We start from the raw sequence: 22,621 nt of genomic DNA, 5'->3' as shown, positions 1-22,621 counted from the left end.
CCATTTCGTAATCATTTTATTTTTTTCACGTTTCCATTCATAGCACATTTTGAACTAGAGTTCACCGATTAGACCAGGGCTAGAATGGGTTTCCATCTACATTCGAATTCCTAACAATGAACTTCCTCCTAAACATTCGAACTGAAAACGTATTTAGAATCATAGAATTTATTTCATTGCGAAAACCGATAAGGAAGCGAAGAATGGTCCATTCTTACTGGCATTCATCATTGCCTAATATTTCGAGTTCTGTATCATGAACAAGAACACACCAATTTGATGATGAAGATACATATACATATATGTTTATTTTTTTATTATTTTAAAGACATTTGATTGATTTCCATTATGAACATACATAAAACAACAGGACATATTTACAATTTATATCGGGCCGATCATCACTTCGCCATTGACACGACCTTTTCTGAGGATGGTGTGTGACGCAGTGGTGTAGTCTGCATGTATAGTTGGATAGGGCGGGGGCAATACAGTTGTCATCTTTTAACATCTTAGAAAAGTATTGAAGATTGACTGGAAAGTGTAGGTATCAAAAAGATTTTAAAAAATAGTAAATTTTATTATTTTCACAAGTCATTGAAACTAACATAGATTAATAGCGTTTATCAAATAACAGATAAACGTGTTTAATGCCAGCGAATGCTTTATTTATAGTTTATAGGTAACAATAAGGATATGATACATGTAGGTACTAGGTATCTTTAATAGGCCGAAACACCAATCGAGTGCGCCCCACTTAGAATGATGTTGGGTATCTTTAATAGGATGAGATACCAATCGAGCGCGCCCTTCCTTTATTTGATTATAACTTCCGCTTAGCCATTCGTCAAGGCACATAATTCATCAAAAGACATGCCACCAAAACCTAGGCGTTCTTCAGCAAGGGGCCCGGGCGTAAAACCCAGGAAGAGAGCATCGGCGTCGGCATCAGGTGGTGTTAGTGTCGATGAACCTACATCTGTGGAAAAACGTCCAAGAAATATGACGAACACTGATGACAGTCAGCCCAATGTAAGGGCCCCCGAGAGGGGCAATATGCCTAATGGCGCGAGTCAGGACAGACCTGGTGAGATAATTGATTTAATGCAAATCCCAGGCACTTCACATGTACTGGGGGGTCCATCTCCGGTACCAAGTATTTTTGATCCTTGGGTTATAATATTCCACACAAAAAAACGGGAAATGGAGGCGGGCTTCGAGACATCGGGGGAGTTAATAATCAAGGATGGGAAATTTGTAATAAAAAAAGCCATCCAATATTGCTAAGCAGGTAACTAACATTCATGCTTGGACATCAGCCTTCCTCACATATACAAGTGTGATGTTAGAAAAATACCCAGAAAAATGTCAAGAACTCCTAAAATATATGCATGACATCCGTTTGGCGGCAGTTAGCAATACAGATTGCGCAAGTCCAAGAACCCCTGTTCATCATGGGGTGTGATAGACACAGATTTATGGCTCATGTATAATTCACCTAGCCAGATTAACATAACAAATTCAAACGTTGATCAGCTATTATCTCCCAAGCCCTCTAGTTCTAAATCTGCTGTCCCAAGTTCAGGGTGCTGTTATAATTTCAATAAGGGAAAACAATGTAAATTTGGGTCCAAATGTCGCTATCGTCATGCATGTAGTACATGCGGGGGATCACATCCTAGCTTTAAGTGTAAGCAATGACTTGTCAACAATAATTGCACTAATACAGATGTAGAGTTAGGTAGCGCAGACAATCCACAACTTCCCAGCAATCTTTATAGCCTTGGTACTACTCCTATAATTTATGAAAAACTTTTAAAGTACTTGCAGGATTATCCGTTAACTGATGTCAGGGATTATATCGCAAAGGGATTTAATGAGGGATTCTCTCTGGAGTATGTAGGTCCTCGTAGAGCACGCGAGGCAGGTAATTTAGCTAGCACCAAACAGGCCCCAGAAATATTACAGGGCAAAATCAAGAAAGAGTTGGAGGCTGGACGCATAGCAGGTCCCTTTGCGTACCCTCCTCTGCCCACCTTACAGGTATCGCCAGTAGGTCTCATTCCCAAAAAAGACGGTAACTATAGAGTTATACATCATTTGTCTTATCCAGATCACAATTTCATAAATGATTTTATTCCACCAGAGTTATGTAGTGTGTCTTATCCAAGCATAGATGATGCAGCTGAGATGATACACAATCTCGGCCAAGGGGCTTTATTAGCAAAGTCAGATATAAAGTCCGCCTTCCGCTTACTACCAATATCTCCTTGTGATTTTGATCTACTGGGTATAAAGTTTGATGGGCATTACTATTTTGACAAATGTTTGCCTATGGGGGCCTCGATTAGTTGTGCAATGTTTGAAAAATTTGCAACTTTTATTAACTGGTTAGTTGTTAACAAAACTGGTAACAAAAACATTCTGCATTATTTAGATGATTTTCTTTTTGGGGGACAGTCTGGAAACAATCAGTGTCAAGCTTCTTTAGATATATTTGAGAATATTTCACATGAAATAGGGTTACCATTATCCCAAGAAAAAACTGTAGGACCTACAACTTGTTTATGTTTTCTGGGAGTTGAGTTTGATACAGTTGAATTAGTAATGCGATTACCTCGGGACAAGATTGTTCAGTTATGTAAAGAGCTTGAGTATTTGTTAACAGTTAACAAAGTGACCCTGCTTAAGCTTCAGTCAGTACTGGGTATGCTAAACTTTGCATGTCGAGTCGTCGCCCCTGGCCCTGCATTTTGTCGTCGTCTTATTGATACTATTGCTGGTGTGTACAAGCCACATCATAAGATTAGAGTCAGTGCATCGATGAAGGCAGACATTAAAGTATGGTTGTCATTTTTGGAAAATTACAATTGTATGACAGTAATTCCAGATAGACACTGGAGCACCTCTGCTTCCATGGAATTATATACAGACAGTGCAGGTGGTCAAGAAAAGGGCTTTGGTGTATACTTTCAGGGGTCTTGGGCTTATGGGTCCAGGCCCACAGCTTGGTCAAATAAGGGTCTCCTTAAAGACATTACATTTCTAGAGTTATTTCCAATTTATGTGTCAATATGTTTATGGGGTAGTAAAATTGTGATAATGCAGCTGTTGTAACATTTATAAACAAAAAATCCTCTAAATCACAAAGTGTGATGACTATCATTAGGCCATTAGTTTTGTTAAATTAAATTACAATTTAAACATAAGGGCAGAACACATTCCTGGTAAATATAATGTTATAGCTGATTCCATTTCTCGTCAACAGTGGGCCAGGTTTCGCCGGTCAGCCCCAGCAGCAGAACTTTTGTCCACCCCAATACCTGCCCACCTATGGGAGATATAAAGGTTGAAGCTAATAGATTACTTCAAAATGCAATGGCTAATAGTACATGGAAAACTTACAACTCAGCGTTACAGTGTTTCCAAACATTCAGGTCCTCTTATAATATGTCGAGCATTTGGCCTGTCCCCTCAGACCATTTAGTACAATTTATATCTTATATGTCACTACAGGGATACTCAGCATCAACTATTTCCACTTATATGAGTGGAATATCCCATGAGCATAATCTTCGGGGTCAACAGGATTCAACACAATGTTTTATTGTTAAGAAAATTATGGAGGGGGCACAACGTGGTAACAAACGCGTGGATGCGCGTCTCCCTATTACTTTACCCCTAATTAGAAAACTGGTTACCTCCCTTTCATCAGTCTGTAGCTCTAAATATGAAGCAGAACTTTTTTCTGCGGCATTTACTTTAGCATTTTTCGGATTTCTGAGGGTTGGCGAATTTTCAGCATCCAGTAGCAATGGTAATGATACACGTCCACTGGGAATTTCAGATGTTACCATTGTAAATTCTCCTTCCAGACATTTAAAAGTTTGTATCAGGGAATCAAAGACTGACCAGAGAGGTCACTCTGCATTATTACATATCAACAGTTATCCTAACTCAGATATTTGCCCTGTCTCACTTCTGAACAAATACCTTTTGATTCGGCCAAATACAGTTAATCAGCAGTTATTCATACATAGGAATGGTTCATCAATTACTCGCTATCAGGTAGCTGCTGTTTTAAAGAAATCATTAACTTTTTCGCGCATCCCTGTGTCTCATTACAAAACTCACTCATTTCGTATAGGGGCCGCTACAGAGGCAGCCACCAGGGGAATTTCTGAACAGAAAATACAAGCATGGGGTCGATGGAAATCAAGGGTCTACTCAAAATACATAAGAATCCCAGTAGAGACAGTTTTTAGCTAAGCATACAGCAGCTATGAATGAACCTGAATTTACCACATTGTGTGATTTGAACTCATTTCCCATGTATAATTCTAAGTTAATTATAATAAAGTCGGTTATGGTTTTATTACAGCGTTTTGATTTAAATTTGGATTATTAATATTATTGCAATTCATGCTTTTCTAAAACATCATCAGATATTCTTTCAGATGACTTATCCCCCATATGAGTCATAGGATCTTCTATACCATTTTGGGGTTATGAAGGAGGCAGCTAAGAGACCGGGTGGTACAAACCTTAATCTTGACAGAAAGGGGTATGCTATTCATTGGATGACCCGTAGAGGCATGACCTGGAGTGAATTTGACCCTCTCATTGAGAATGAATTGGGAAAATCCCCGCCTCCAAAAATGATCCTGATTCAACTTGAGTCCAATGATGTAGTCAGCATTAAAGGCAAAGACTTGATAGAAACAATCAGGTGTTCACTTTTAAGGTTTGCTTTTTTATCTCCCCTTACTACTATAATTTGGTCTAAATACTACCCAGGGGTTACTGGCATGGGGCTTGCTCATATGCCAAAGTTGAGAGGAAGAGAAAGCATATAAACTATGCAATTAAGAAACATTTATTTGAGTCAGGGGGTAAGGTCCTATGCCATCCTACAATCCAATCAACACAGGCAGCTTTATACCGCCCAGATGGCACTCATCTTTCTACCACAGGTATTGGGATTCTGCTCAACAACTACCAGGGAGGGCTAGAATATTTTTCAGATTCCAATACTAACACTAGTGCTACAATTTCCTATCCCTAGTTTAGGCAGGACTTGTGGGGGGGGGGGGGGGGGGGGTTGGTAGGGGTGGGACCTATTGTTACCATAGGTTATTGGGGGGGATTGGGTTAATATAGGAAAAGGTTATATTATAGTCAGGGTTATAGGTTGCTAGGTATGGATGTAGGTACGCAGTATGGGTGTGAGGGGATTTAAAAAAAAATAATCCCCTCAGGTGGCGGAGCCCAGAGGGAGACAGAGAGGGACATGGGCTCATCCGGCTAAGTACTCATACCAGCTTTGCTTTACAGCAGGCTGGTGGTTATTAGGCATAAAGAATGGGGTTTCTGTCGTTACCGCAGGGCCCCCTCCCTCCGTGGTATCATAGAGGGAGATGTCCACCTTGTTATATTTGACCGAGGTGGGCTGGTGGTGATAATGGGTTTTAGTAAACGGATTGGGGTCTCATTGTCCAGTTTCGCCCTCAGAAATTTTAACCTAGGGGAACCGGTCTCTCGTGGTACCGTGGGAGACACTGGTATGCTCGGTTCTTTGGCTACCAGTTCTCCTTCTGGGCTCTTATCATACTGCGGCCATTCTTCCATAATACCTTTTGTTGTAGTTGATGTAAATAAATTCAAAATTAACAGAATTATATTTGTTGGGTGTTTTGTGCATGCAGTCTGTGTATTAAAGTGCTATATTTTCCGAATCTTCTTTGTAATATGTACTTCTAAATTATTATTAATTGTTGTTATTAGTAAAACAACTAACAACAAGGTATACAAAATGTACTCCAAAAATCACTGAGATTTATTCAAATAGTACTACATTATCATTCGCAATATACACTTTACTACATAACGAATCGAAGTGCTATTTTTGTTCTGTACCACACAACATTGTACTTTTACGTTTTACAAATCAACTGACTGTATATTTTCCTGACTTCACGACGAAATCGGGGATCACAAAAACCGTAAATAATTGGATTGGCCATGTTGTTTATAAAAAACGAATAAACAAATGTATGATACAATAAGGCCTCTGCAAATGTCATATTATCTAGAAAGTTCTTATTCAGAAATGCCGTTATTCTCAGCGCTAGATGTGGCACAAAGCTTACTATGAAAATAACAGTTATCATAAAAAGCATCAGAGTTGTCTTTCTTGTTTTCTTTGCGCGTGTATTGTTTTTAGGGTCAACCTTATTTTGGAACTTTTTTGGTGTGATTGAGTGATTAGTAGTTTCTTCTTTGTTTTCTGACAATGGTTGCCTATGTATTGCATTTTCCTTTGTCATTTCGGCACCACTTGACGCATGTTTATCCATAGTACCAGTTGACAAAGTGTTAGAGTTATCAGTACCGGAACCGGAACTTGACACCGCGCCCTGTATCGTTGGATTTAATAGTTTGGATCTCGCTTTCGCTTGTTTCCATAATCGATGTCCTATGAAGGCATATAACACAATAAGCGTCACAAATGATCCAAAAACGACGAGTAACAAAATACCGTAGAAATATAGTCCATATCTGTTTACATCATCATAGTTTTTCCGTATGCTTATCAAATACAATATAGGAGCAGGCCATGCAATCAACACTGATATCACTATCGCGATTGTGCATGCGATCTTGGCCATTCGTTCATTCATTTGCTTTCCTAGAGGATAGCAGATCTTCTTGTACCTATCGACGGCTATAACAACCAATATCAATCCAGAACCACTTGAATTGAAATAGAACAAGAACTCAATCAGCGTGCAGGCGACAGCTGAGTTACAAGTTATCGTGATCGTCCCTGCAATGACGGCAGGAATACAAATAGAGCAAGCGATCATATCGAGAACAGCTAGACACAATATGTAAATGCGGTGATTCGATTTAGGAAATTTAAATGTAAATAGGTAAAGGACAAGCGTGTTTCCGATCACGCCTAGAAGCATCATTAGTGATAAAAACACTAGACGCCCGATACGCATTTGGAGGTGCAGGGCGTTACGGCCATCACGTGATGGGTTGTTTCCGGATACGTTGCTCCCACTCATCGTTTCCGTTGATATGTCTACTCCAGTCTCCATGGTTGATAACATAGTCACATCCTGAATCATCTCTATTTTCCTTCTTCAATGTTTCTGCAAAATAAGTATAAATAGGGATGATATATTTAACGTTACAAAAATAATGCTACATTGCGTAATGAATTATAAAAACGGTTATGTGTATTGGAACGATAGTACGTTGGAGGGACGAGTTAATCGCTTCCGAAGCTTGCATGCAAGCTGTACATTTAAAAGTTTTTATATATCAATTATTTGTAATTATCGAATGAAGTTTATATTGAAACTGCCATTGTGACTTGCATGTTCTCAATTACAAAATTGCGATGTGGGTCAATCACCACTAAAGCGATACAATTAAGGCATCAATTTACGTAGAACGAATATACGAATCCGGCGTACGATACCATTCGGCCGGATACGAAATGGTGGCCAATTGTCATAATGGAGCACTGCTTCAGAAAGTCACTCGGGCACGATTTTCTATACCATCTTGTAGGTTTAAAATTATTTTATGCGTATACATACATTTATATATTATTTTTGTCTTGTCCAAAATAAACTTAACGACCATTCATAATATAAACTGTACCGCTCACAAGAAATCAAGTTGACAATTTGTAGACTTTTTGTATAATTATTCTTCGGAAGAACCTTCATATTTATATGTGAAAAATTATGTCTCGCTGTGAATTTTATATTTTATACGGTGCAGTTCTATTGCCTTGTAGGTAAACGATATAAAATAGGTAATATAAAATGCATACAAACGTTTTGATAATGGTTTGCATAATCATTTTCTTTCTCCATTTGCAGCAATAGACACCAATTGTAGCTCTAAAGAGGACATCATTATCTTCTTAATTAAATAATTCGTTTGAGCTATTGCAGCTACAATTTACGATAGTTGAACAAAATGGCCACTTCTGTCTGATGCAGCATTATTAGTTTAGATTTTGATTGATTGACTTATTTCTGATTAGTTTGACATTTCTATTAAATACCCTTCCTTAACATTATATATATTATATATAAGCATCTGTACAATTGCAATCAATACTAAAACGACGGTTCTAGTATAGCGAACGTAGATAATTTCCGCACCAATATCAAAAGATTTTATAGTTTGTATATAATTCGTTCTTATACGGTTATTGTTTATTTGCATATATTTACATTCTGAATGTTTCGTCACTATATGAACCAACCAAATGACACAAGAACCATTTGCCAATGAAAACACTATGAATACACTATGAATACAACGATTCTCGTGAATCGATCAGCTGATTTCAAACATCACGCCAGATTCATATCAATAAAAAATAGTCCCCGACAATATTTTAATGTATACTATTTAATGTGTTGTTTCTTGATGTAGAATAAACTAAGGTTTACTATAATAAGTCAATCAAATCTTATTTTAACTATATTTCTAGTTTATCGTTATTCTTTTGCAAAAAAAAGGTCGACCAGAAGGTGGAAGCTTGAAAACGCGACGTTGTGGAACGACTTTGTTTTCCAGCTGTTCCATTAATCTCGTTTCTCGTCGTTTATGGATGTCATGATTTTAAATATAATATAAAAGCCTTTCAATTATTTTTATTTTCATAAATTTTCCTAATGTAAATATATGGATTTAATGTTCCACGGGATTTACAAATGCATATATTGTATATATTATGTTTTTGTTCTAGACATATTTTGCGTTTTCAGCCAGCAAAACTACATTGCATGTTTACTAGTTGTGTTAGACATCGATTTCGTAATACATAATGTACTTTTATCGTGCGGTCTCCATACAATGAAGATGAAAACAAATCTAGAACCTTTGAGATATTGCCACGTATGCATAGACAAACCCTGATCTGATGCATATGGCATTATCGTTTACACAATTAAAATCTCTCAAAATGGCTTCATCTCATAAAGTTGAACTAAAGAAGTCACCGTGTTAATAATTTACTCTGCTTATTCAACGATATATTTTCTCGTAGAATCAGTAAATACGCACATGATTATTTCACATTTGGGTAATTAACGCATTAACACAAGCATATTATTATTTTATTGTTATTTTAATTATATCACAAAAAGGAGTGTACTATTATCGTAAACTCATTTGAGGTAAAATTCACGTCTTATTTTCACATTTCATCTTAATAGCACGAGAACATCTATAATTGAATCCTTAGATTATTTATAAAGAGAGTCCTAAATGCGATTTTATGAAAAGAGTCTAAGAACTTTCTATTTTTTACGCGCCATGACATTTTTTATATGAAACAAACATATCATTTTATCATAAACTGCTGAGTCTACATTTCGAAGAACTTCAATGTCACAATCATCTGCACAAATCGGGCGGAGGCGACAATTATATCCCGCCGTACCAGAAGCATGGCGTCGCTCTTTGCTGCATGACGTCACAGTTGAGATTGACCAGCACAGCAAATAACACTAATGACTTATTCAAAATATCACATCACTGAATATTTGAAATAACAGATCCCTCAATGATCTAGCTGTGTGTTTTTTGTTGTTTTTTTGGTTGGTTTACCAAACATCCAACGTTTTTTGGAAATCTCCGATCAACAAGTTTGTCATAAAATGACATATTTTATAGTTATATTGAGTGTGCAATATATGATGTGAAGGATTATGATAAAAATACCAGCAGGTATAAGATTAAGCTTACCTCACAAAACTATAGATTTCCTGATATAGGTACATCACTACCACAGGTCACTATCCGAGAACAACCCCCTGACATCAATTTTATAGATGTCCACTTATAATATCCGTTGAGTCTCCATCCGGTTTGTGAGGTCCTTGTTTCAATGGGATGGGGAAAGTATTATCAACTTACTGTTTAAGACTATTGTAAACAATGCTAAGGATTTCTAATGTTCATTAAGATATGTTTGCTGTGAATGCAGATCTAACGGAAATTCAGATGAGAAGACATCAAAGCAAATTATCAGATCCGTCATTTAGGGACCTACCTGTGTATTATATTATAAAAGTATCACCGTACATTTTACGTATACATGTACATTGAACGCCGTGTAAAAGGTCTCGAAGTGCGACACGATTAACGGAACAGGTGTGGGACAAGTGGTGGTGATGTGTTTCTTTTTTCCGTGACATAATTGTATGACAGATTCTCGTGTTATCATTAAAGTCATGTTGTTGCTAAATTCGTCAGCGTTATGAACAAATAATATGAGTCAGAAATTAAATGTCTTTTCTTAATATTTCAGCATAAGTTTTTCTCTTTCCCATTAAAACAAAGATAATTGGAGATCAGTTTGCAAATCTAGCAACTTCCAGTTATGTCTTCTTATCATTCCATAATAAACATTAGCATGTCAATTGCTGTCCTGGTTTAGTTTTTGTTCGAGAAAGAATTATCAGGAAACGGCCTATATCGTGGAACATGAATTCGCCTTGTTAGTCTTAAACATTGCCAAAATATGCCTAATTAGGTTACGAATTAATAAAAGTACATTACAAATATTAGTTAACGAAAGCAGAAGAAAAGCTCCACAAAAAGATATTAAATGTCGTTTAGAACCATGCATACGGTTAGAGATAAGACCTGCCAAATATGTGAGAACATAGTGAATGCAATCAGTTAAATGTTATTAAAACAACTTTTGACAATAACAAACAAAAACATTTACATTTATATGCATTTATACCGGTAATAAGCCTGTTCTTATAAAAGCTGGAGATGTTGTTATTACTATGGTCTATCCCCAACTGTCGAATGGCTCGCTCTCCGCCATTTATAACAGTTGACGGCCGGTAGGTCAAACCTGAGCCCGCACCAGTCCAGTGATGTACGGTTTGTCTAGGACTACCTAAATCATGACGCTAGAATATAGAACTTTGTCATTCTCTATGTATTTTTTCATAAGAGATATAAATATGTTTTTAGGTTGGATTTTGCTTCGTGGTTAATGGGATTTAACTTTTATTGAATTATTATAACAAATATTCAAAGGCCATCATAGGTTTAATATCAAAAGAAGATCAAAGAATATTAATGATAGAATTAACAATAAAGAAGATTTATAGATAGGCATCAATGTAAAACAGATAACAGATTATCACTTGTAATCATCTAATGGCAGCGATGTAGTACATGCTAAAAATTTCATCAATGTAAACCACGGAAAAGAATGTTATATAAATCCATCATATACATATAAATCGAAAACAGTAGAACTTGTATTGGTTAACTGTTTGAAATGGATACATGCAGTACATTTCGACATATATTTTAACGCATGCATCATATTGACAAGACGATAAAGGTTTTAAAGTGTATTGTTACTAATTGTAAATGTACATTGTACATACTACTCTGTAGGTAGCATTGTTCAAGTTAGAAGTAATATGTTTCTATCCGACTTTTTTTAAATTAATCACGACATTCGATATTTAAAAAAACCCACGTAAAGAACGAGATAGCTTCTTAACAAATAAAAATTATTAGTAGTACATCGTACTTTTATTTTATAATAAAGATAAATTTGTATCACAGAACTGGTTCGTCAAACCATGTCATACGATCATGTCATCAATATCGTAAGCCACACGTGTAATAACACGTTTGTTACGTCACACGGAAAAATCTGTAGACGGAAATGTCACATCCGAGCCAGATTTCGTCACTCTTGTATAAAATCAAGTCGATATAATATTAGTTATGTGACACTCGTGGCAACGCCATATGAAATTAATTAAACTCGTTAAAAATGATATGGCACTCTCCTAAAGGCTCGTTCAAATCATTTAACTCGTTTAATTAATTTCAAAGTACACAGCCACTCATGTAAGATCCTCTGTTTTAAAATATAAGCTGGCAAAAGCCAAAAGCGTATTAATAATTCATAATTTTAGCTACATAACAAAATCCTCTGTGTTAAATTCTTCTCTCATGCCTTATGTACTTACCCAATAAATAGAAACAAAAACAGATATTTTCAAATGTTAGTTTAAGGGGTAAGCTATGTTAAATTGTTACGATGAGAATGAACAAAATAAAAAAAGTAAGTGCATATTCCTTTAATCTTTATGATAATGATAAATATACATGTACAATATTTGTCAATTACAAGAATCACTTTCTATCATAAAAGGGGACGTAATTCAACACGTATGGTATAAAACAAGAGCCATTACTATCGAATAGCATCCAGGTCATATCAAAAGCGCAGTGCAATTTCCAAACGCGTTTTGATAGTCTCATCGGGGATCTTTTCCAGGTGCTTTATTGAATCTGGTAGATTTATTTTTAATATTTTTCGTAAATCAATTAGAACATATAATTTAATAGCTTTGAAATTATTTAAAACAATATTCTTTCTTATGGCAATAGGTTTCAAAATTTTCTGTCCTAAAATGTAGCCAAATTTTATTTGTTACATTTTGCCTACATATTTTTGATCATAATATGTTATCTTTTATACTCTTTAGAAAATAATAAAGTTTGATGAGATAAACCTTATTTTGACACCTTTTACAGTATAACGACTTAGTATATCGTAATAACGTCTTAGCTATTAGTATCGCGTAATAACGACTTAATACATTTGTATACCGTAATGACGACTTAGCTATATCGTTATAACGACATAGTTAAGACGTTATTACGAGATACTGTATCGTCATTACGACATAAGTAAGTCGTTATATAGAGAATAAACGGTTAGTATCTTACAATACAATGCTTATTTTGGTGCGAGACTTAGGAAAGCCGAGATGACGAGGCTGTGCCGAGTCATCTCGGCTTTCTGTGTCGAGCACCAAAATAAAACTTGTATTGCAAGATACTAACCGTGTATTCTGTTTATCCTGCAACCATTATGGCATTCAAAAAGAAAGCAAATTGGCAGTTAGTTACTTGGTTTCGCTCGAAGCGAGACGCTTCTTTAAAGCGGAGGTAAACTTTCATTCACAAAACCGAATGAAAGTGTACTCCTTTTTTCTGCCGTTTGAAATATATAAGCGCATTCGCAAACAGTATCCGTAATTCTGTTCAGCGTGTGATATTACTGAAACAAAAGAAAATAGAATCTACTCAAAAAAAATAAACACCCATTACTTTACAAACATACCTTTGCCGTGAGCAAAGACAAAGACGACACCGTCATACTATGTTTTCGATATCGTAAAAATGACATCATTCCGATAAACGTGACGTCACGCTTTAGCGGGACTGAATGACGTTTCATTCACCGGAAGGTTCAAGTTCTAGGTCAAGTTAGAAAAAGTTCCGTCAGATATGGAACAAATTCATGTGATCGTATTGACGGATAAAGCATTTCGTATTGACGGATAAAGCACAAGTTTATCCGGCAGTAGTTATCGGACAGTTGAAATATAAAACGACATAGCTTCGTCGTTATTACGACATACTAAGTCGTTATAACGACATACTATTTTTAATGTGACCCTAAGAGGCTTCCGTAGACTATTTATAAACTGTACATATAATCTCATATCCTTGTTTGAACTCGGACAAAGTAATTTCAGCCATATGCATCTTTTGTGTGCAGTAACATTACATTGTATTTGCCCAATGTCACTATAACTATCTAATACTCGTCAGGTTAAGTGCCAATGATGACTCATCTCATTTTTGTTTGAAAGAATTCATACATAAAGAAGCTACATAGATAGCGTGATAGTGCGTTTGTTTAAAATGTTCATATAACTAAACAGGTGATCAAATATCAAGACTGGTATGTTCAAATGTCATTTCAAATTGTATTCTCACAACTATGCATAAATAACAGCATTGCAATATTTTAAATCGTGTACAGGTAATTCACATATAGAAGATGGCCCGTTTGAGTCGTCAAATTACTAATTGTATTGTTGTATACAAAGGATCTCCTCAATGGTTAGAGATATGCCAATGAATGTATCAACATGGAGGTGTTGATATCAATTACCTTGCTTTTATACTCCAGATCATTGATAATTGATTTGGAAAAAGACACCCAACCTGTTAAGTGTTTTGTGATATGTCTATGGCGTTCGACTGAGTGTGGCACAGGGGGTTGGAAACGAAATTAACTAGTTATGGTATATCAGAGAAATTACTGATATGGTTAACTGATTGTGTTAAGAATAGGTCATAACAAGGATGTCTGGGGAATGCTAAATCTATCCTAGCCCCCCTTCTATTTATTATTTATATCAATGATATAACTGATAATTTAGACAGTCTATCTAAGCATTTCGCTAATGACACTTCTCTTCTACGTATTGATAAATCCACACAAGTATAATAGAACAAAAAAATGATCTCTCGAATATCCAGTCTTGAGCCGATAAATGGTTAGTGGAGTTTAATCCAGTAAGAATACAGGCTGTCTTCATTTTGAAACTTGACCTTAATTATGTAATTGATATTGTTTTAATACTGTAATGTAAATATCGACTTTGTTGATACTCACCGACCGACATCTCGGAGTTTATATTGATTCCGAGTGTATGTGGGGCAGATATATAGCCCATATTCGTAAAACTGTCACGAAACAATAAGGAATTCTTCGGAAACTAAAACTCATTATCTCTAGACATACTTTAAACAAAATTTATAGAACTTTTATTCTTATATTGGAATATTGTTGTGAGTTGTAGTACGGGTGTATGGTCGCTGAAGCTGAATTCTTAGAAAAATTACAATTAGAGGCAGGTCGTATTGTTACGGGTTTACCATAGTTCTCAGCCGTAGTAATGAGTCAAACAAAATATTATACAACATAATAAAGAATATCTTTCCATATTTCATCCGACTGGAGATCTACATCAATGTTTCAATAAGCAAAACATTGCGCAAAACATTGCATTTTTGTGCAAGCCCGCTCTCAGTTGTAACTGTAACATATCAGTGCCAAAAATCAATAGTTTGTCATCAATTTTGACAAAAGTCAATATGCAAGTTGAAAGGTAACCAACATTATAATATAAAACATCGGTTTTAGATATTTCTTGGTAACCATGGTAACAACAAAAACTAAATCGAAAATGTGACATTCAATAGAACTTCCATCTCTTATTTAATAATATACTTGATCATCAAATTATTAAATGAGCATTTATATCACTCTCATCGGCTAAAGAGCTTCCATTTTAAGAAACTTTTAATATTTTTTTAAGTCCTAATTTCCGGTTGCTATGTTAACTTCATTAACGCAAAAACATTTTTTTCATATAAAGTCTGAAAACGGTGTGATCTGAAGATTTTTAATATATATGTGCTGTTTACCAAAATCGTTGATGCAAAAAGGACGAACAATCATTTTAAAACGAAATATCGGAGTTCCACAAACATTTTGGAAGTTAAAGGGTTAATTAAATTTCATGCCTAGAGAAAAAAACATATTGATTAAAAAAATTAAAAAATCTTAATTAACATGACAAAACAAAGCTTCCCTATTTCGTATGAATACTATATGATATGTTATGTTATAAGGTTAAAGATAAGTAAAGGTTTGTTAAAATAATATCTGGTTAAACCTCAATTTAAAAGACGACACATGTTGCGTAAACTGTGCATTCTGCAGCTATCTTCTTTTCATGGGCGCCATATATTAGACGAGCCAGGACTCCTCAATGAAGAAACTTTCTGAATAAAATCCTATGTATATGACAGTTGTTAAAACTGGCAAATTCAAAATACATTTTCGTATTATATCTTTTTATGAGCGATACCATCGCTAACAAAACAGACTAATAAGATATGTTACCTGTAATAGATCGGGTTATCTCAGTCGAGGGCTCAGATTTTATAACATCATCCTAACCGCGGCGTTAGCTGAGGCTGGGATATAAAAAATCTTTGCCTGAGACTGAGATACCCGATCTCGATCCCTAACAGGCAATACATTTTTTCCTCTTTTCTCGCGTCTCTAGCATATACCAAAACCCATCTATACGCGTTCAGAGCGTACATGTAAGCCGATTAACCATTTCATCTGCGCTTCGGAATCAGTCGTTCCACGTAAAGTATAGTTCGGTTATATTAGAGAAAAACGATGATCAATCGGTACATACTGTTTTTAGAATTAAAAACAACAACAGAATAACCAAACACTGCATGGTAAATGACTGATTGCACATATTTCTAATAATATTGGTTATCTGAAGCGTATGATGTCACCGATTTGGGAGTATGACGCCACATGCGCGGACTATTACATGAACCGGGTAACATTCCGCCAAAGATCACGTAGAGGTACTAGACAGATCGGTGAGATAGAAAAATTTAGCACGTATCATGTGAGATTTTCCTTGTCCGAAGAACGAGAATATTAATCTACAGTAGCTGAGCCATGCATCTAGTGTAACTAGATTACCAAGTCGTACAATGTGATCAAACTAAAAGAAGATACAAATACAAAAAATGCTGTTACAGAAAACCACAGGCCTTTGTCTGTTATATTTAGATATCCCACCATGACAGTAGATATCTAATTAGAATTAAAATAACTATAGAAATACAGAATCCCAAAATCAGACGACAAATCCATACAGCGATCCATCCTACCCATGACATCACTAGCCAAACAGTTCCTGCATCAGACCCTGGTTTATATAAATCTGTAATAAAAGAAGGCGAAAGAAGAAACGTTATAGCAAGGAATTAGATCCTAAAAACAGTGCTTCGCATGAAGCAATATCACTTTATGTCTACATTCAAACTACATTTTACGCCAAATACAACTCGTAATTACGGAACAGGAAATATACGTACCTTGATGGTCGGACGAACGCCAATCCATATGGTCATTGGTGATAGTACCAGTAGGGGATTTCGGTACTTCACATGTCTGTTTTTCAAAATGGTAATTTTTTAACAATTCATTAAATCTCTCGACCACATCGTCGCTGACTTTCGCATAAGGAATAGATTGCAAGTACATTTGAGTTCGAATGTCACTGATCGCTTTTTCGATTTTCCGTATGCCAGCCAATTCAGGCGAGTCTTTACTTGATGGGTACGTGTAAGTGTAATTGGTAATGTGTAATAGTATCGAAAGTCCCAAACAGATGATAACCAATATCAGTAGAGATAATATTGCACGATCAGTGGTATTTGATTTGTCTGGCATATTTTCCACTGCCATTTGGCCATAAGTATAACCTACAAGGGAAAATACGAGAAAGATGAATTTTTGATTTTTTTTTACACTCAATTAAATGGGTTGATATGATATTGCATTGTTTATGTATTAAAAATGAAAAGGAGGTAGTTTAGAAAGATAGATAAATATGAAAAATATGTGGTTTGAAGTAACATGTTTTCGGTTCTTCGAAATCAACCAGTTTGTCAATTTGCATCAGTTCTCGTTTTTTAGTTTTCTGTCAGTAAAGTAGACTTAGTCCTAACTCTGCCTATATATTAGTTTCTTTTTATTAATTTGCTTTTTATATAGTCAAGTTACATATTTAAAGAATATATAGACATATTATAGGCATGTTTAGCGTGACAAAGGGAAACTACGGTGTTAGTCTGTGCATTTTCGTCTGTCTGCCCGGAATGCTTTGGGAAAGGACGATGGGAACTTCTAGAGTTCATGAAATTCAGATGCCGCTGATTCCAACTTACATTCATTAAACTTCATGAACACGACTTAAGTTCATTAATATTCATGAATTGTTCCATTTCATTAGTTTCATGCATATTCATGAATTGTTTGTGTAGTTCATAAATAATTCCTGAATTATCACGAATAAACCTTCATGATCATTCATGATGGTTTTAAGTTCATGAATATTCTTGAAATATTCATGAACTTTTTATGAATTATCCTGAATGGGTTGTTTATAAATGGTCATGATTTCATGAATAAAAGAAATTTACGAACGTGCATGAATCCATGAATGAAAGGATTTATAAATGTTCATGAAATATTTTTCCTAAATTATTCATGAAGTTTGAAGTTTATGTATTGCTTGAAAATATTTATGAATAATTGAAGAATATTCATGATGTGATTGATAAGTTATTCATGAATGTTCATGAATTATTCATCAACGTCTTGCAGGGGTATTATGTATGTTTTAAAAAGGCATAAAGGGCATAAAATGAAACTGATGTTTTCTAAAAAAAAAAACACTTTGGGTATGTGGCAAGGGGACCCCTAGTGTCCATGTTTTGAACATATTTTTTTATTTTTTAGTTATTTTTTGTAAATAAAAGATACTAATCTTTATTTTACATCCACTTATAATTATATTGACCGATTCTTTTACTGCAAATTAGTTTTCAAGGGAAAAAATCAATTTTTGTCAGGATAAAAGTTGAGGATATTGGGTTTGCTCGAAATAATCTACACAACTGATTTATGAATAAAAGATGTATAATATTTAACAAAGACTATCCTTTTTTAATTATATGTGCAGGTAGCTTTAATGAAAATGACCACGAAAAATTCAGGCCCTGATCATGGGTCCCTGGAACTAATCAAAATTTAAAAAAATAGCATCTAGACAAATTTTTTAATATCAATTGCAATCAGCAACACAGTGGTATGGAAAATAAGCACTCATATACAATAAGTTACACATTTACCACATTAATGGAATAGCCAACTATGTACAATGCAAACACAATTAGTCACGTAAATAAAATAAGGTAACTACAACGTAAGAATCTTATTTTTTCGACTTGGTGTGAGAAGAAAGCGATTGTAGCTACAAATGAACTGGGCAAGATGGAGTTTCATTATAGTCAGGTTACGGTTCAGGGTCCGGCACCATAAACTTTTCTCAGACATCTTTTTTTACCTAAAGTATTTTAATTCACATGTTAAGGCTTATTAGTATTCAAAACGCTTACTTACTTGTTATCCCGTAATTCAACTTCATTAGTAAAGAAGTATTTTATATGTTATCTGAAACTATTTTCATTTTCTTTTAGTATTTGGTGTTATGATAATAATGCATGTTGCAGAATGTATCGTCAGAAGCACTAAATTGATATGCAAATGTGACACATAGAAGGCATTTCAAAAAAAACAAAAATACTCCTATTATATACTTTTCGGAACACTAAACATAAAACGAAAAATAATTTTGAAAAAAAAAAGAAAATATTCTGAAGCTGTGACTGGGGCAAAACAGCCAGATTTGTTGAAATGTTCTAAAACTCCTTCATTTTGAATTTTTGATTTAAGACAATATTCCCACTTTTAGTTCATAAGCCATCATAACATTCATTATGTACAATGGTATCAATTTGAACACATCAACATGCAATATTTGCATGATATTATCTTCAACCACCATTAACATAACAATATCAAAAAGGACAGAGTATCTGCGCTTTAGTCGAATATGATCAAACCAGCGCTGCTTGCCCATGCTATATATACCAGTAAACATATTGAATACAAAACAAAATGCTTATATATATAGTTACAATGAATATATTTTTCTTCATCAGGGAGTAACCTCCCCCTATCTTCATAAACCTTACCATGTGTATATGTTTCATGTTTGGTTTGTTTGTTTGTATCACCAATATCAGGAGAAGACTAAGATACTCTCTGCCTGATATTTAATTATATTTTTATAACATTTTGAAATTAAAATTGAAATAGTAAATAAAGTGGCATGATTATTTTTTTAACAAATTTAACAAGTTAACAGTAATATCTAAGTTAGGCAATTATGCATACACACTATACTAATCAAAATTTGCTGAAGTTCACTTTTATTTTGTAGTGCACACACACTATACTAATCAAAATTTGCTGAAGATCACTTTTATTTTGTAGTATATCAAATTCATTTTATTGTACCATATTCATAAAAACACTTAAATGATATCTCTAAGATGTCTTAACACAGGTTCCAACAGAAAAACTATGAAATTTTCACGAATGTTCGATACATTACTTGCGAAACAAAGCTACCCCCAAAAATGACAAAAACACAACAATGGGGGCGTAAACTAAATTCGCATTAAAGACAGTTTCCTAGTGTAATTTTCATTTCAGCATCTTGTGTGGCGTCCCTAAGCTTTATTAACATTGGAACATCGCCGACGAATGCTCGCAATTAAGTCCCGTTTACGGTTTTGCTGGATGGATGCCCATTCCTCTCGCAGAGCCGTTCCAAGTTCTTGCAATGACTTTGGCTGGTTAACGCGGGACGAAATGAATTCCTGTAGGATATTTCACACGTGCTCTATCGGATTAAGATCCGGGGAACGAGCTAGCAAGTCAATGCGTTCGATAGTTTCCCTCTGAAGATAGGCAATAGAGACCCGAGTTCTACGAGCGTTATCATCCATCAGAATGAATTCAGGACCAATTGCATCAGCATATGGTATAATGTAGTCATCGAGGACTTCATAGCAGTACCTCTAGATCTAGGCCGTCAAATTCCCGTTCGGGAAGACATTGAGATCTGTTTTACTTTGGACACGTATACCACCCCAGACCATCACAGACCCGCCGCCATGTCGGTCGTGCTCGGGGATGTTGGCTGTGTGAAAGTGCTCATTCGGTAGTCTACACGCCTTAGCACGCTTGTCTGTGAAGTTTAGGTCTGTGAACAGAAAAGAAGTTCGGTCTCCGATAGTCCATCTTGCATGATCGCGGGCTCATGTACGTCTAGCCTGATCGTGCCTACCCATCTCACTCAGGTCTACGGGCCCTCAGACCTGCCAGATGAAGTCTAATCTGCACAGGCTGAGTGAATTTTCGAGTTCCAGTAGCTTTTATAAAGTCACTTCGTAGTGAGGTAGCATTGATAAACCTCTGACGATGAGCTTCAAATAGAAATTATCGAAAGTATGGACTGGCCTGCTCGTTCCCTCGACCTAGATCCGATAGAGCACGTGTGGTACATGGTACATGCTACAGGAATCCATTTTTCCCGCGCTTACCAGCTAATTAAGGTCATTGCAAAAACATGGAACGGTCCTGCGAGAGGAATGGGCATCCATCCAGCAAAACCGGAAACGGGACTTAATTGCGAGCATGCATCGGCGATGTCGCAGTGCTATCGAAGCTAAGGGACGTCACACAAGATACTGAAATGAAATCACACGAGAAAACTATTTCGTTTTCGCTCCCATCGTGTTTTTGTCATTTTGGGAGGTAGCTCTGTTTCGCAAGTAATGTATCGAACACTCGTGAAAATTTAATAGTTTTTCTGTTGGAGCCTGTGTTGAGACATCTTAAAGATATTATTTAAGTGGTTTTTTCATGAATATGGTACAATAAAATGAATTTGATATAGTACAAGGTAAAAGTGATGCTTAGCAAATTTTGAGTAGTATATGTTCAAGTACACCTTATCAGTTATAAAAAGCCATACACAATATTACTACATGTATTTTAAACAAGGTCTTAACTCATTAGGTTGATCGTCGTAGAGCTAACAATGAGGAAGATATATCTTTTTGTTCTATGGATTAGCCTATAGCTAACAGTTATCGTAAAGTTATTAAACGGTAACTTTATGTAAATAAGGTCTCGATTGTTGGATTTCAAATTAATATTATCAGTTCTAAATTATCAATGTGTTCCCAAATTGATAAAATTAGATGAATCGGCATAAAAAGATCAGTTCAAAACCGATACGGTGATTTCTTGTAGTATTAAGAACATGTCGGTTTATTCCCAATATGTTATGAACTAAATGTAGATATACATGTAGTAATAAAAAATAGCGTCAATATGTTCACCAATGCGTTTTACCTACGTGGTCTTGATGATCCGGGCAGTCTTGTTATCAACCTTGTAACCTTGGGATCGAGATAAGATGACCGGCAGAGTAGAACGGTGTTGTGTTGCTCTGCAACTGTCGTTGAGTTGAAGCGTTTTGGTGAGTTCTTTTAACACAAATCTGATATGTACTTGACCAACGAAACTCTAGTAATACGATGTGGATGAAATTTTAACTTTATAAATACGTACTGATTGAGTCGAAAATACAGAAAAGGTAACACTTCAGCAGTAAACAAAAACCAATCAACTATGACAGCATTGACAGGTACGATAGTAATCTCACATGGACAGGTAACAAACACTAGCCTGGCGACACCGAGTCGAATTGTGTGTACGGTAGCCCAACAGGTATGAGTATGTCAAATGTAACGCCAATGAACGTGATAGATTCTCCTGTACCAATATACTTTGCTCCGCAGCCCTCGCACAACATAGCCCCTCTCTCTCATTGTCCAACCCAGCACAATAACCAATGCCTGGACCCTCCTTAGAATCTGTCATCAATAGTATTTACCAAAAACTAACCAAACTGGAAACCTAATCGTTAACCGGTCTCCATGTTCACCTGGTGAGCAGACGTGTTCCACTGCTCTCCGACTTGTCATCGTGCTTGCTGAAGACTATTTATAACATATGAAACTTACTGAGGAAAAAACTATCGTATTAATGTGGTTTGGAAAGCTTTATGTAGTGTTTAGCAAACTGCAGTGTGATTTTTGGATGCAATCATGCGTATCGTATAATAGTGCTCACCTATATGGATAATAT

At 35.6% G+C, this 22,621-nt stretch overlaps 3 protein-coding genes across 5 annotated transcripts in view; 1 reads left to right on the top strand and 2 right to left on the bottom strand.

Moving 5' to 3' along the window:
* Window positions 1-22,621, bottom strand: part of LOC138327960 (uncharacterized) — a 118,967-nt gene that overhangs the window by 54,378 nt on the left and 41,968 nt on the right. The gene's annotated exons all lie outside the window — the stretch shown is intronic.
* Window positions 614-4,416, top strand: LOC138326749 (integrase/recombinase xerD homolog). Its single transcript, XM_069272758.1, has 3 exons — window positions 614-1,257; window positions 1,831-2,052; window positions 3,250-4,416. The coding sequence occupies exons 1-3, from the start codon at window positions 874-876 to the stop codon at window positions 4,267-4,269; spliced, it is 1,626 nt and encodes a 541-aa protein (XP_069128859.1). The 5' UTR covers window positions 614-873; the 3' UTR covers window positions 4,270-4,416.
* Window positions 5,719-22,489, bottom strand: LOC138327959 (neuropeptide Y receptor type 2-like). 3 transcript variants are annotated; one of them, XM_069274468.1, is made up of 4 exons: window positions 21,824-22,489; window positions 16,864-17,253; window positions 16,657-16,709; window positions 5,719-7,160 (listed from the first exon to the last, which is right to left on the bottom strand). In XM_069274468.1, the coding sequence occupies exon 4, from the start codon at window positions 7,134-7,136 to the stop codon at window positions 5,934-5,936; it is 1,203 nt and encodes a 400-aa protein (XP_069130569.1). In that variant the 5' UTR covers window positions 7,137-7,160; window positions 16,657-16,709; window positions 16,864-17,253; window positions 21,824-22,489; the 3' UTR covers window positions 5,719-5,933. The 3 variants fall into 3 exon arrangements, with proteins under 3 accessions (XP_069130569.1, XP_069130570.1, XP_069130571.1); XM_069274469.1 differs by having other exon boundaries at window positions 21,828-22,489; XM_069274470.1 differs by lacking the exons at window positions 16,657-16,709; window positions 16,864-17,253; window positions 21,824-22,489 and adding an exon at window positions 9,784-10,314.

This window comes from Argopecten irradians, chromosome 7 (genome assembly GCF_041381155.1).
Source record: "Argopecten irradians isolate NY chromosome 7, Ai_NY, whole genome shotgun sequence".
Classification (NCBI taxonomy): Eukaryota; Metazoa; Mollusca; class Bivalvia; order Pectinida; family Pectinidae; genus Argopecten; species Argopecten irradians.
This window is presented reverse-complemented; position numbering and strand designations above follow the sequence as displayed.